Source organism: Coregonus lavaretus, assembly GCF_964263955.1.
Source record: "Coregonus lavaretus genome assembly, contig: HAP1_SCAFFOLD_9223, whole genome shotgun sequence".
Classification (NCBI taxonomy): domain Eukaryota; kingdom Metazoa; phylum Chordata; class Actinopteri; order Salmoniformes; family Salmonidae; genus Coregonus; species Coregonus lavaretus.
This window is the reverse complement of record NW_028165567.1, coordinates 1-16,428: the sequence shown is the minus strand read 5'-3', so window position 1 is coordinate 16,428 and position 16,428 is coordinate 1. Positions and strand designations below refer to the sequence as shown.

General features: G+C 45.0%; 1 protein-coding gene across 1 annotated transcript; it reads right to left on the bottom strand.

The window, feature by feature from the left end:
• Window positions 1-395: 395 nt before the first annotated feature.
• Window positions 396-11,552, bottom strand: LOC311115721 (E3 ubiquitin/ISG15 ligase TRIM25-like). Its single transcript, XM_084190872.1, has 6 exons — window positions 10,902-11,552; window positions 10,382-10,477; window positions 2,764-2,997; window positions 2,510-2,669; window positions 2,325-2,384; window positions 396-2,088 (listed from the first exon to the last, which is right to left on the bottom strand). The coding sequence occupies exons 1-6, from the start codon at window positions 11,481-11,483 to the stop codon at window positions 1,568-1,570; spliced, it is 1,653 nt and encodes a 550-aa protein (XP_084046998.1). The 5' UTR covers window positions 11,484-11,552; the 3' UTR covers window positions 396-1,567.
• Between the last annotated feature and the right edge of the window lie 4,876 nt (window positions 11,553-16,428).

Genomic DNA, 16,428 nt, shown 5'->3' with positions numbered 1-16,428 from the left:
TCCATTAGGAACACAGGGGGAAAACCTAACACAACAACACACATAACACACAACCAATAAAAACAAAGGGGAGGAAACCACTAAAGTCATTACCATATTGTCATTTTCTAACGACAGGGAGAAAACATGTAAAATCTAGAAGACTACTTTAGATCTGGTCAGAAGAAGCCTAGTGCACTACGTAGGGAACAGGGTGTCATTTGGGCCAGAGTCAGTAACTCCCCTGGGTATGAATTGTCTCTCTATCTTATCTGTCTTCTATATGATGTTCTCCTCTCCTCCTCTCTTCTCTCCTCTATTCACTCTATTCTATCATCCACACCACATGCCAGCTTCAACACAATCCATTTACAAGTTAAAGACACACCTTGGAATAAATAGCAAAGGAAAACTACTACTAGATGGATTTTTTATTTCCCATCACCATGAATCATATTTAATAACTGAACAGTAGCAGACCTAACTTCATCTGTTCCTGACTCTGGATAGTGGATTAAAAAGACCATCAATCTCCAATGATATTAAAGTACAATTCTGAACATTACTGATATACTGAGTGACAAGTCAAGATATCTGCTGTTTTTATTGTTTGGTTAATAGCACCACCTGCTGGACAGGTTTAATGTTGCTTGACTGAGCAGGATGGGAGAATAAAAGATGCCAAATTTAGGGCCGGTTTCCCGGACATCTCCATTGAACATGCTTTTTAGTCTAGAACTAGGCTTCATCTGTGTCCGGGAAACCGGCCCATATAGTTCAATTAGCAAGTAAGTAACACTACCTGTTCCATGATACTGAGGACTATTACATTGAGACAGAGAACCAATTGAGAAAACATTTCAATGGTTCTGAATGACAACCAACATACATTAACAGCATACATCATGATTAATGTAAATGTATAAGATTAAAACGTTGCACTTACAAATAATATGAATGCATTGAATTGTAATTCATAACATCTTCTGATGATCAAATCAATCAAATCATTGTACATAAAAACAGAGCAGAATGAATCATCACATCTGGGGACCATCACCACCAGCATGACTAGTATCTATGTGGACCCTACTACAGTTTAACCAGCTCAGCTATAGACTACACCAGCATGACTAGTATCTATGTGGACCCTACTACAGTTTAACCAGCTCAGCTATAGACTACACCAGCATGACTAGTATCTATGTGGACCCTACTACAGTTTAACCAGCTCAGCTATAGACTACACCAGCATGACTAGTATCTATGTGGACCCTACTACAGTTTAACCAGCTCAGCTATAGACTACATCAGCATGACTAGTATCTATGTGGACCCTACTACAGTTTAACCAGCTCAGCTATAGACTACACCAGCATGACTAGTATCTATGTGGACCCTACTACAGTTTAACCAGCTCAGCTATAGACTACACCAGCATGACTAGTATCTATGTGGACCCTACTACAGTTTAACCAGCTCAGCTATAGACTACACCAGCATGACTAGTATCTATGTGGACTCTACTACAGTTTAACCAGCTCAGCTATAGACTACACCAGCATGACTAGTATCTATGTGGACTCTACTACAGTTTAACCAGCTCAGCAGTACCAGTGCACATAAAATAGAAAAGAAACCCAGGATAGAGGGGCTGAGTGAATGTGGTTTGGACTCTGTGGAGGAGGGTCATTGTGTCAGAGACACTGTAGAAGGACAGAGTACCTGCCTTGTGATCCAGGTCCACTCCTACTCTGGAGGACTGAGGGCCTGATACGTTAGTCACAACATTATTGTGTCTGAACCAATAACCATCACAAGAGCACTCTAAACACCAGGACTTGTCATTGTATCCAAATCCACCATCTGTCTCTGTTCTGCTGATGTCTTTATATGAGACTGCTGTAACACACTCCCCACTCCACTCCACCTCCCAGTAACAGCGTCCAGACAGACCCTCTCTACACAGAACCTGATAGTAGTTGGTGAATCTGTCTGGATGAACAGGATATGGTTGGACTTGGCCTGTATCGGTCACCTTTCTGTTCCCTTTAGACAGAGAGAGGCGTGTGTGTGCTGTGTTTGGGTCCAGTGTGAGCTGACAGGAATCTGGGAGAAGAGCAGAGCAGAGACCAATGAGGGGAGTTAGAACAATAAGTGAAGTCAGATACTGTATCTACCCTGTCTTTGATTAGAGCACAGCAGAGATCAAATCAGAGAAATATGAGGAGTCAGATAGATACCCAGTCTTTGATTAGATCTACTATTGCTATATATTTCTAGAGGGATTGTTAGGAGTGTCAGTAAAAAGAGACTGTTAGTTACTTCAGAATAAAGAGACTCACATTGTAAGAACTGTTCTCTGGTCTTGGGCTCTGGAGGCAGTACAACATCCACTATATTCACTACAGACACACAAACACATTCACAGAGAGAGGGAATGTTATCATCACACCATATTCCACATGTATATGACTAGTAGGGAACTTTCAATGGTCTAAAGTTGATGTTCTTATTATTTTCAACACACCTGTAGTGGAGATCTTGGTCCATTCTCCTTTAAGGACGTCTTCTAGTTTCTCTCTCAGTTCAGACACAGTCTTACTCACATCTCCAAAGTACTGAAGAGGACGGACAACGATAATGGGTAAGTCTGAAGATACACTGGTACCGGAGAGAGACTGATAACTCTGGGGGGAGAGAGAGAGAGAACAGAACCAAATGATTGAGAGTTTCACATTGAGTTTTAATTTCATATCACATGTATCAAGGCAGTTGAGTTACCTGGAGGAAATGGATGTGATCCTCTGTGTGTGAGAGCTGCTCCAGCTCAGTGCTTCTCTTCCTCAGCTCAGCTATCTCCTGCTCCAGTTGCTCCAGGAGTCCTTCAGCTTGACTCACTTGAGCCTTCTCTTGGGCTCTGATCAGCTCCTTCACCTCAGAGCGCCTTCTCTCAATGGAGCGGATCAGCTCAGTAAAGATCTTATCACTGTCCTCCACTGCTGCCTGTGCAGAGCGCTGTTAAGAGAGAGAGAGACAGACTGACTTGTCTTACTTTAATGAGCCATCCTCATTACACTAACACCCCCACCCCTAAAAGCACATTGCGTGCCACCACAACCTCCACACAATCACATTATCCAGTACCCAACACCACAGTACAATACACCAACCAGCACCACATTCCAACCGTCCATCCAACCCCTCCTCTCCAGCTGTACAGACAGCCCCCCTGAGCCCCCATACCTCCTGAAACATCTCCACACTGTTGATCATTATGTACAACTCAAACTCAACCCTAAGGCGTCAACAGTAATGGCATTAGCCTGGCAACACAGAAAAAACATGATGAACAGTCTTTCATTGCAGAAAACGGACAACCCCTCCCCAACTCCCAGGTCAACCCGAGCCAACCAGCTATTGGTGTCCAGGGCTCCATGTAATACCCTCCACTGGACGACCCCTGACCTTTCCAGCACTGGGAGCTTATAGAGCACCCTCCACCTATACCCTGCCATGCTCTCAGCCCCCACAACCCCCTGCCACTGATGTCCCTTCACTCCCGCTAAGCTCCTGATGTGTATAACCTTGATTTCTCTGTGACAGAGTTTGGAAAGGTCTGTGAGCAGAACCTGAGAACACCCAGGATCACAGAGTTCTGCCCTCTATAAATCAGAGTACAACTCCACAGCCGCAGCCTCATCTCCTCACAACAGAAGTTACCCACCCATCAGGCTCCCTCATCTCCCCACAACAGAAGTTACCCACCCATCAGGCTCCCTCATCTCCCCACAACAGAAGTTACCCACCCATCAGGCTCCCTCATCTCCCCACAACAGAAGTTACCCACCCATCAGGCTCCCTCATCTCCCCACAACAGAAGTTACCCGCCCATCAGACAAACGTAAAACAAGGGATTTTCTTGGTTTCCCCACTCTGTTTTTCCAACCCCTCTGGTGAAACAGAGAACTGAGCCCTGTACTATAATATAATATAATGTGCCATTTTGCAGACGTTTTTATTCAAAGCGACTTACAGTCATGCGTGCATATATATATATTTTTTTGTGTATGGGTGGTCCCTGGGATCGAACCCACTACCTGGCGTTACAGCTGAGCTACAGAGGACCAGGTGCAGATATATTTATGAAAGCAAAGACAAGGTCATTATTTGGGCTCTAAACACTAACAACCTACCCTTACACACCTCTTTTGCTACCCCTGCACTAAGATTTCTGCCATGGCATTTAAATGTTTTTGGTTTACATATTCCCCCAGTCTTTGCCGCCGTTCATGTTAAGGAAGTCTAACCGTGAAATCTCCATAAGAGGTGGGAGGGAAATCACCACAATCAGAAACCAGTAGAGAAGCCCATAAAGCCGCCATGCCAGAAGAAACCATCCATTTAAGCAGATTCTGAAGACATGCCCTTAAGAACCCATGACCCATTTTCTCAGCCTATACCGCTTCCTGGGTGAGAGGACACTAAACCCCTCATTCTTCATCACGTGTTGTACTTACCTTACAAACCTTCCAGGATCAATCAAATAAGACTCCAGCAGAACCTTCTTTTTCCCCTTTAGTCTCCATCAGGAACCTAGAAAGTTCTCTAACCGTATATACTGGGCCCTCAGCCTGACTGGCTGTCAGCTCTGGATCCAATGAGCCGTCTGAAAACGAGACCGCCTTGTCCTCCGCTCCCGCAGACTCACCTCCCCCCTCTTCCTCTTCCTCCTCCTCCATTGGCACAGTACCGTCCTCCTCCTCCCCAGTCTCTGCCCCCCTGCACTTCCCCCCTGATCAGAGCCTCTTCCCCAATTACAGGCAATATTACCTGGGATGAGCCCACCAAGCCTTCGCCCACCGGAGTCTCTGTTACTACAGAAACCTGCCTCAGCTCATGTAGCCCAGCTGCAACCCTCCCCACCACCGCTTTCTCCACGGCCTGCGCACCACCACTTGGCCATTGACTACTCTCCTCCTTCCTGGTACCACCACCACTTGACCCTGCTCTACTCTCCTCCCTCCTGGTACCACCACCACTTGACCCTGCTCTACTCTCCTCCCTCCTGGTACCACCACCACTTGACCCTGCTCTACTCTCCTCCTTCCTGGTACCACCACCACTTGACCCTGCTCTACTCTCCTCCCTCCTGGTACCACCACCACTTGACCCTGCTCTACTCTCCTCCCTCCTGGTACCACCACCACTTGACCCTGCTCTACTCTCCTCCCTCCTGGTACCACCACCACTTGACCCTGCTCTACTCTCCTCCCTCCTGGTACCACCACCACTTGACCCTGCTCTACTCTCCTCCCTCCTGGTACCACCACCACTTGACCCTGCTCTACTCTCCTCCTTCCTGGTACCACCACCACTTGACCCTGCTCTACTCTCCTCCCTCCTGGTACCACCACCACTTGACCCTGCTCTACTCTCCTCCCTCCTGGTACCACCACCACTTGACCCTGCTCTACTCTCCTCCTTCCTGGTACCACCACCACTTGACCCTGCTCTACTCTCCTCCCTCCTGGTACCACCACCACTTGACCCTGCTCTACTCTCCTCCCTCCTGGTACCACCACCACTTGACCCTGCTCTACTCTCCTCCCTCCTGGTACCACCACCACTTGACCCTGCTCTACTCTCCTCCCTCCTGGTACCACCACCACTTGACCCTGCTCTACTCTCCTCCCTCCTGGTACCACCACCACTTGACCCTGCTCTACTCTCCTCCTTCCTGGTACCACCACCACTTGACCCTGCTCTACTCTCCTCCCTCCTGGTACCACCACCACTTGACCCTGCTCTACTCTCCTCCCTCCTGGTACCACCACCACTTGACCCTGCTCTACTCTCCTCCCTCCTGGTACCACCACCACTTGACCCTGCTCTACTCCCCTCCCTCCTGGTACCACCACCACTTGACCCTGCTCTACTCTCCTCCCTCCTGGTACCACCACCACTTGACCCTGCTCTACTCTCCTCCCTCCTGGTACCACCACCACTTGACCCTGCTCTACACTCCTCCCTCCTGGTCCCACCACCACTTGACCCTGCTCTACTCTCCTCCCTCCTGGTACCACCACCACTTGACCCTGCTCTATTCTCCTCCCTCCTGGTACCACCACCACTTGACCCTGCTCTACTCTCCTCCCTCCTGGTACCACCACCACTTGACCCTGCTCTACTCTCCTCCCTCCTGGTACCACCACCACTTGACCCTGCTCTACTCTCCTCCCTCCTGGTACCACCACTACTTGACCCTGCTCTACTCTCCTCCCTCCTGGTACCACCACCACTTGACCCTGCTCTACTCTCCTCCTTCCTGGTACCACCACCACTTGACCCTGCTCTACTCTCCTCCCTCCTGGTACCACCACCACCACTTGACCCTGCTCTACTCTCCTCCTTCCTGGTACCACCACCACTTGACCCTGCTCTACTCTCCTCCCTCCTGGTACCACCACCATTTGACAACTTTTATGTTTTGAAATTATACTTCATTATAATGATTATCAATAAGCCTAAACATTAATTCAGTCACCTCTGGTCGACAAAAACGTATTTTCCTAGTACATTAATTGCCAAATTCATCAACCAGCATCGAGCACTCTGCCTTCTCAGGCAAGCGAGGGGCATGTTGAGGTAAATATGCTGACCGCCAAGGTTGCATTATGTCATTTATTGGTGGGCTGGAAGATGCAGTGTTTTTTCTTTTCTATTCAGAGGCTATTTACTCCCAATATGAGATAATTTTATATAGAAGGTTTTTATAATGCATGTTTACTAGGGTTGAGGTTAGCGCATCTGAGTAGGGATTATTTGGGTTCAATACCTGTCCTACCTATCAATCATATTGCTGCTTGTAGCCTATAACTGATGATCCCCACACTAGAAACACCCAAAACTATCTGTGCTAGCAAACCCTGTGTTCCACCCCTCCCCTGTGTAACCTTGAAGTTTGTTAAGAAACAAACACTTGTCTACGAAAAGAGACATGTTTAACGGATTCCGCTTGGCACCCAGCCGAGAGCACACGGAAACCACTTGCAAATTTACCAAAACTAACCAACTACTTGGGGTCTGTTCGGAAGCAATAAACGGAGGCAGATTAGCCACCACAACTCTTATCGAAAGAGGTGACATCTGCACCAACACACCCCTCACAACAAGACAAACCTTTTTCATTAACACAACCACCGCCTTGTTCATTCTGGATGCAGAGTCCAGATGTTCCGCTCCAACCTGTTCGCCGACCATGAGCAAAACTTCCTCCACACCTTTCTCCGGAACGGACCCGAAGCGACAGCGTTTCTTCTCCACTCGGTTGAGGCCATCACGCCGCCCTAACAAACTACCCCTACTCCCCCCTCAACTCTAAACGATAAACAGTGGAAACCAATAAACAAACCCTCCACCATGAGAAAATAAATTCAGAAAATACGCAAGAACCAAAAGAAAAAAGAATAGTAGCCCTCCTCACGAACCACAAATCTCTCACACAACCAACTTCTTCTTCTATGATATAATGGCGGTCCACAAACCAACGTTAAAGGTGCATGCCGCCACCTACTGTGCTGGAGTGTGTGGTCAATCACGGTTTCCAACATTTCTAAATCCTCCTACCTAACTCAGTACTTCTGAGAAAATAAAGAAGAGCCCTACTAACTTCTAATAGACCCTCCCCCATCCCCAAAATCCCTTCCAAACCCCCCCAACCCCGTCCAACCTCAATGACCCTACACATCTTTCCCTCTCTTCAACATACTTACAACAATATAACAACACATGCTCCACCGTTTCATCGACCGTACCTTCCAGACACAAACCATTCCCATGCTTGCCAACCAGATGTAATGACGAGTTCAATGTACAATGTCCTAAGCGCAATCTAGTAAACACCACATCTTCCTTCCTAATCTGACTTTTGAATCTTGGTCCATCGACCTTTCTGTAAAACTGTCAACTATTCATATAAATGCCGGCCCTTGTGCTCAGAGTACCATCTCTTCTGCCACACATCTATCAAAATGGCTCTGATCTTACATTTGGCCTCACCTCTACCCAGTGGAACATTAATATCAATTATATCTAGTTTCAAAGCTCTTTTAGCTAACTGGTCTACAATTTCATTCCCTTCCACACCCGAATGTGCTGGGACCCAGCAGAATCTCACTACTACACCCATTTTCTCAATTCTCCATAATAACATTAATACCTCCAATAGCAGGTCACTCCTATTGTCGTCCTGATCAGAGCTCTATAAATATCCATCAACAATTGTCTGTCAGCACCCTATTCATAACCAGAGACCCACACAACCAACTACCATGAAAGTTAATGAATGAGAGAGATATGAACATCGTTACAATACTGTACATAGACATAATGTAACGGTTCTTCTTCTTTGGTGTTTAACAGCGGTTGGCATCCAATATGTTGTATTACCGCCCCCAACTGGACTATAATATAAATCCATTATACTTTGTGATACAAAATGGGAAAAGGGGAAATTATAATAATAATAAAAAAACACCCTTCCAACTAACCCTACACTCATTAAATACCCATTAACCCATTCCACTACTTTGACCCTATCTGCTCCTGCACCATGCCAACGGCCTGGGAGGACGGGACACCACCACTCAACACACCCTGTAACTCTTCTGAAGTCTAATCTTGTATGCCCAAATACTTCTCTGCAGCTGCCATCACAATATCCATTTTCTGTGATTGACAATCCATTTCTGCGGTATAGTTGATAACCATTGCTATGAACTCTAAGAAGCTAACTTTACTAAAGCATATATCACTCGTTGGCCTATCCCTCTGTGCTGGCACAGATCTACTACTCACAGGGATCCTCTCAGGATCTCTCACCCTTGACCCATCCTCCTCTACTTCCTTCACTGTCTCAGCATACGACACCTTCTGCACTACTCTGACTCTAGCCACCTCATCCTGCCTCTCTCGCACCGGACACTTCCGATCCCCAGCAACATGGGCATCCCAACAGTTGACACACACAACTTTATCCACCGAAACTACACAATCCTCTATCCCATGCCCTCCTGCACACTTCCCACATCTTGGAATCTCCCTCCTACAAACTGCTGCAACATGACCATAAACGTTGCACCTGAATCAGCACACAAAAGCTCTAACAGAATAACTGATATATCCTACCATGACTTTGTCGGGTAAAGACTCAAAACTCAAAAGGACTGACAGTGACTCCTCTGTTTCACCACGCTCACCACCGGGTCTGTGTTGCACCAAACGGCGGGAATCACAAACACCAGCAGTCTTCAACCTTAATTGCTCCACTTCTCCACTTAACGCTACCCCAGAAATCACTCCTTTCAATGGTGTCCTGTTCCTAAGAGCAAAGCAAGAAACAGATCTTGACCCAAGTTGCGTGACACGGAGCGCCCACTCCCTCTGGTCAGAAGAAACACAAACAAATATCACAAGTCCACTACAGGTTACCTTCACTGATTCAACTGCACCCAACTCCTTTCCCACCCACCCTGAAACCACAAATGGATCTGCCAAAAGATATGGATCCACTTTGTCCTACAATGTATCTCCTACTGCACCAGATTCTTCTTTATCATGTCCATTGATGCCAGGCTCTGGTTCTGAGCTCTTCACCACACCTTCTACCTCACTTAACTCTCCCTCATTCATTTCCATTTCACCTCCAGAACTCAGTCTGGCGAATGGCTCACTCTGTTTGCACTTGAATTATAACATTTGAAATGTCTCTATTCCTTTGAACATTTTGTGAGTGTAATGTTTACTGTTCATTTCTGAATGTTTATTTCACTTTTGTTTATTATTTATTTCACTTGCTTTGTTAATGTAAACTTATGTTTCCCATGCCAATAAAGCCATTTGAATTGATTTGAATTGAGAAAGAGAGAGAGAGAGAGAGAGAGAGAGAGAGAGAGAGAGAGAGAGAGAGAGAGAGAGAGAGAGAGAGAGAGAGAGAGAGAGAGAGAGAGAGAGAGAGAGAGAGAGAGAGAGAGAGAGAGAGGGAGGGCTCCATGTTAATGTATAGGGGACATGAGTCAGTCAAGGTTACTCATGGTTATGTGATGAAGTAGCCCCGCCTGCGATTTCAAAATCAGTGTCGGCCCTCAGCCCAATAGGGAATGTCCTCTTGGTGCAACGGTCAAGCTGTTGCTTTCTCCCGCGGTAGACCTGGTTCATATCCCGTCGGTTACATTAAGCAGTCTATTCTCTGAACAGAGTCCAGACAGCATGTTCCCAACAGTGAGGTCAGTGGGATTGGAGAGAGTCCCCTCTCCCTCTCTCTGTCTCTCTCTCTCTCTCTCTCTCTCTGACTGGAAGAGATAAGTGAAATTGTGTGTCTCCTCTGGTCAACAATACTCACCTTGAGAGACTCCACAGCCTGTTGGAGCTCCTTCAGCTCCTTCTCTCTCTCCTGGAATCTCTGCTGGACCTTCTGCTGACTCATCCCCAGCTGCCTCTGTGGAGAATCACTCTTCAATGAGCTATCAAGCTTTATTTGTCCAGTAGATCAATAGTATAGTAATGTGACATAGGGCCCATAGAGAGGAAGGTCTAAAATCTTGAGGAAGTCCCTTTATCATATGACATTATCTATGTTGCTATGTTAATGATTATAGTTTTTATGGTAGACGTACATGTATCAAGGGGTTGAGACTGAACTTTGAACTCCTAAAAGGGCATTCGGAATGATAATAGTGTTTGACTTCAGAAAATGGTGATACATTGGGAGCAAACTCAATATACTCAAGGTCTGTGTTCATATTTGTTCTGCTGAGGATCGATTTCATTTGATATCTCTCATATTCAAACAGCCTTAGTTCCTACTGTATCTTTAATTCTTTGTTTATCAGACAGTCACCAACAAGTAGTTCTGGTCTTACCTGTTTCTCAGTCCTCTCTGCTGCAGCTGACACTGTATCATGGCCTTTATGTTCATCCATTGTACACAGCATACAGATACAATGCTGATCGGTACGACAGTAAACCTCCAGCAGTTTGTCATGATGAGAGCAGATCTTCTCCTGTAGTTGTGCGGTGGCTTTGACCAGCTTGTGCTTCTTGAAACCAGGAAATTCATAGTGAGGTTGGAGGTGAGTCTCACAGTAAGAGGCCAGACACGCCAGACAGGACATGAGGGCTTTCTGCTTTCTGGTCCCAGTGCAGAAATCACACGCCACATCTCCAGGTCCAGCATAGCACAGAGCAGGAGGGGGAGCAGCCTGGAGTCCTGTCTTCTTCAGTTTCTCCACCATCTCAGCCAACATGTTATTTTTCCTCAGATTAGGCCTTGGAGTGAAGGTCTCTCTGCACTGAGGACAGCTATAGACACCTTTCAGATCATCCTGATCCCAGCTTTCTTTAATACAGCCCATACAGTAGCTGTGTCCACAGGCAGTAGTCACCGGCTCCTTCAGTGGATCCAGACAGATGGAGCAACAGAACAGTTCCTGATTCTCTGCCATTTTGGTGCTCTCTCCCGTAGGTTAAGCAATGGCAGTGTCAAAGATGACTTTCTGTTCAGTGTCAAAGATGACATTCTGTTTCATGGAACTCTACACCAGAGGACAGGAAGTGGCTTCCTACTTGACTGTGTACTCTGTATGTAGAGGGGATGTGGTTTCTTCGATAAGGAAGTGTGACAGAGTGTTGGGTAGTAGGCAGAGATGGTTAGTATTTATGTTTGAAATACATATTTTAATTACTTCTGAATATTTTGTCATTTGAATTACACTGGGCTTAACTACACTCCAATGCATTTTGTATTTTGTACTTTCAGAATACTAAATCGTTTTCTATGCATTTTTTTATAGCGGTTCACATCTTGTGGCCCCCCCTTTCACCCTGCATTGGTATCAGAAGTCTGATAGCACTAAGGTGTGATAAGAACGTCTGTTAAATTAACTAAATATAAATGTATATGTAAAAATGTTGATAAATACTTTGTTGAGGGAAAATGTACTTGATATGATTGTAATATTTTGTTGTCTCACCTAGCTGTCTTAAGATGAAGGCACTAATTAAAAGTCACCCTGGATAAGTGCGTCTGCTAAATGACTAAAATGTAAATGTCGATGTAAAAATGAATAATTGCAAAGCATGCTGAGAATTATTCTAAAGAGCTCCACCCCTAAACAAGGCCAATAATAATACCCAGTGTGCTTTACAGTTAATTTATTATGTTCATTTTCACATATACATTTACATTTGAGTCATTTAGCTTATCCAGAGTGACTTGCTCAACTAAGGTAGATAGCAAAATACAGTATCACTGTCATAGCAAGAAAAAAGGTTTTGTCACTGTTTCTGAGAATGTTGTTGGTGTTTGGATCGGTTACTTGCAAATGTATTTTTGTATTTAAAATGAATACATTACATTGAATGAAATACATTACAAAATACAAGTATTTAGTAGTTTATTTTGATACATTGATCTTGATGGTATTTTGTATCTGTATTTTGTAATTGTATGTAGTAATTTCTACCCATGCGTGGTAGTAGAATACTCTGTCTGCAGGGTTTTTTTAGGACCAGGACACTGGAGGCAAAGGACCGGTTTAAACAGGAAAATGTCCTGGAGTTTTATTAAAAATAAATGTTTCACAAATCACTTTGAAAAGGCATTGAAAAGGCAAAATAAAATACCTACAGTGAGGGAAAAAAGTATTTGATCCCCTGCTGATTTTGTACGTTTGCCCACTGACAAAGAAATGATCAGTCTATAATTTTAATGGTAGGTTTATTTGAAAAGTGAGAGACAGAATAACAACAGAAAAATCCAGAAAAACGCATGTCAAAAATAATATATATTGATTTGCATTTTAATGAGGGAAATAAATATTTGACCCCTCTGCAAAACATGACTTAGTACTTGGTGGCAAAACCCTTGTTGGCAATCACAGAGGTCAGACGTTTCTTGTAGTTGGCCACCAGGTTTTCACACATCTCAGGAGGGATTTTGTCTCACTCCTCTTTGCAGATCTTCTCCAAGTCATTAAGGTTTCGAGGCTGATGTTTGGCAACTCGAACCTTCGGCTACCTCCACAGATTTTCTATGGGATTAAGATCTGGAGACTGGCTAGGCCACTCCAGGACCTTAATGTGCTTCTTCTTGAGCCACTCCTTTGTTGCCTTGGCCGTGTGTTTTGGGTCATTGTCATGCTGGAATACCCATCCACGACCCATTTTCAATGCCCTGGCTGAGGGAAGGAGGTTCTCACCCAAGATTTGACGGTACATGACCCCGTCCATCGTCCCTTTGATGCAGTGAAGTTGTCCTGTCCCCTTAGCAGAAAAACACACCCAAAGCATAATGTTTCCACCACCATGTTTGACGGTGGGGATGGTGTTCTTAGGGTCATAGGCAGCATTCCTCCTCCTCCAAACACAGCGAGTTGAGTTGATGCCAAAGAGCTCGATTTTGGTCTCATCTGACCACAACACTTTCACCCAGTTCTCCTCTGAATAATTCAGATGTTCATTGGCAAACTTCAGACGGGCCTGTATATGTGCTTTCTTGAGCAGGGGGACCTTGCGGGCGCTGCAGGATTTCAGTCCTTCACGGGGTAGTGTGTTACCAATTGTTTTCTTGGTGACTATGGTCCCAGCTGCCTTGAGATCATTGACAAGATCCTCCAGTGTAGTTCTGGGCTGATTCCTCACCGTTCTCATGATCATTGCAACTCCACGAGGTGAGATCTTGCATGGAGCCCCAGGCCCGAGGGAGATTGACAGTTCTTTTGTGTTTCTTCCATTTGCGAATAATCACACCAACTGTTGTCACCTTCTCACCAAGCTGCTTGGTAATGGTATTGTAGCCCATTCCAGCCTTGTGTAGGTCTACAATCTTGTCCCTGACATCCTTGGAGAGCTCTTTGGTCTTGGCCATGGTGGAGAGTTTGGAATCTGATTGATTGATTGCTTCTGTGGACAGGTGTCTTTTATACAGGTAACAAACTGAGATTAGGAGCACTCCCTTTAAGAGTGTGCTCCTATTCTCAGCTCGTTACCTGTATAAAAGACACCTGGGAGCCAGAAATCTTTTTGATTGAGAGGGGGTCAAATACTTATTTCCCTCATTAAAATGAAACATCAATTTATAACATTTTTGACATGCGTTTTTCTGGATTTTTTGTTGTTATTCTGTCCCTCACTGTTCAAATAAACCTACCATTAAAATTATAGACTGATCATTTCTTTGTCAGTGGGCAAACGTACAAAATCAGCAGGGGGTCAAATACTTTTTTCCCTCACTGTATCTCTCCTCAGAGCATAATTACTGGGCAATCACTTACAAACTCAAAAGATCAGGGTGTTGTTTCAGTTCTCGGAACAGGGTTCTGAGAACTGACACATCTCAGTTTTCAACCCTAATGCTGAGCTGTTGTGACTTCTATCTCAACAACAGGATGCTGCCCCTCACCCAGAAGCTGTTTTGGCACTCCGCCTAGAACAGTTGGTTTAGACAGAGGATCAACAACAGGATGCTGCCCCTCACCCAGAAGCTCTTTTGGCACTCCTCCTAGAACAGTTGGTTTAGACAGAGGATCAACAACAGGATGCTGCCCCTCACCCAGAAGCTGTTTTGGCACTCCGCCTAGAACAGTTGGTTTAGACAGAGGATCAACAACAGGATGCTGCCCCTCACCCAGAAGCTGTTTTGGCACTCCTCCTAGAACAGTTGGTTTAGACAGAGGATCAACAACAGGATGCTGCCCCTCACCCAGAAGCTGTTTTGGCACTCCTCCTAGAACAGTTGGTTTAAACAGAGGATCAACAACAGGATGCTGCCCCTCACCCAGAAGCTGTTTTGGCACTCCGCCTAGAACAGTTGGTTTAGACAGAGGACCAGAAAGAGGAACTTGTGCGACACACTGTTCTAATGAAGTTTTACTGGCAGAATGTTTTCTTCATTATATCTTCTTCACATAATAACTTACGTTTAGTACCTTTAAGACTAACTGTATGTCATCTTACTTAATTACCTTGTACCTAAGTCAATTTCTGTCACCACAAATGTTATCCACAAGTTCCTCTGACTGGGGAAATAAATATAGGGCTTCATTGACAACATCCTGAAGTATCCCTTTAAGAACAAAACTATAACTGAAATGTCTTTGGCCACCATACCAATCAAAACTACATCAAACGAGTTCATCAAGAGGTCCATAGTCTTTGAGATAGTGGCTGGGTTGGAGACCCACCAGCCGCATGGTGGCTCACCAAACGGGCATAGAGAGTTGACTGCAGCAAGGTGTACTGCTTAACTAGGATGTGGCCCTAATTGGAGAGTGGCTTTAGGGTGGAGTAGCATTGCAACCAAATCAGATTTGTATTACAAGTGAATAGGTGTGTCTGTGTGAGTGTGTGTGTGAGTGAACCTGTCCTACATCACCTGGTATACTCGGCAGCTGGGTAAACACCTCCCGAGTATCATTTCTTACTCGGCAGGATCCGTCCACGTTTTCGGAGGGCTCCTGGCAAGCGGGGAGTCGCCGACCCGCGTTCAATGTGCCGGTCCGCTTAGCGAGTGCGTCCCGCACGCCCCCATGTCTTCTTTTTTTTCATTTTCATATTTTTGAAAAAATAATTTTTCATATTTTTTTTTCTGCTTCAAAGTAGATTAAGTCAGCTTCTCCAACATTACGGTTTTTTCTCTGCTTCAAAGTAGATTAAGTGAAGCTTCACCTCCATTCAGGCAGTTATCACACCCCCCCACCCGGATTCGACCCCACTGGTCATTTAAAGACGTGTTTGGCTACGGGCACGTGGTAAGTTATGCGTTCACCTGGTAGTCGTCTTTTTTTTCATTTTCATATTTATGAAAAAAAACATGTTTTATTTTTTTGGTAGTCATTTAGCAGACACTCTTATCCAGAGCGACTTACAGTTAGTGATGCATATTTTCTTCATATTTTTTTTTTTTTTTTATATATATTTTTTTTTCTAGCTTTATAAAAAAACAAACAGATAAAAATCTGGTTTTCCTATTTGAAAAAAGTTGAAAGGCAACGTGGATCTACTGTGGTGTAGTTCTTCCCAGCATTGCAACCAAATCAGATTTGTATTACAAGTGAATAGGTGTGTCTGTGTGAGTGTGTGTGTGAGTGAACCTGTCCTACATCACCTGGTATACTCGGCAGCTGGGTAAACACCTCCCGAGTATCATTTCTTACTCGGCAGGATCCGTCCACGTTTTCGGAGGGCTCCTGGCAAGCGGGGAGTCGCCGACCCGCGTTCAATGTGCCGGTCCGCTTAGCGAGTGCGTCCCGCACGCCCCCATGTCTTCTTTTTTTTCATTTTCATATTTAAAAAAAAATAATTTTTCATATTTTTTTTTCTGCTTCAAAGTAGATTAAGTCAGCTTCTCCAACATTACGGTTTTTTCTCTGCTTCAAAGTAGATTAAGTG

Bases quoted from the DNA above. Each gene is read 5' to 3' on its own strand.
- LOC311115721 (XM_084190872.1), bottom strand. From the start codon at position 11,483: ATGGCAGAGAATCAGGAACTGTTCTGTTGCTCCATCTGTCTGGATCCA. The intron at 2,670-2,763 runs GTAACTCAACTG...CTCTCCCCCCAG, and splicing joins ATCACATCCATTTCCTCCAG to AGTTATCAGTCTCTCTCCGG. The intron at 2,089-2,324 runs GTGAGTCTCTTT...CTCTTCTCCCAG, and splicing joins CAGAGAACAGTTCTTACAAT to ATTCCTGTCAGCTCACACTG.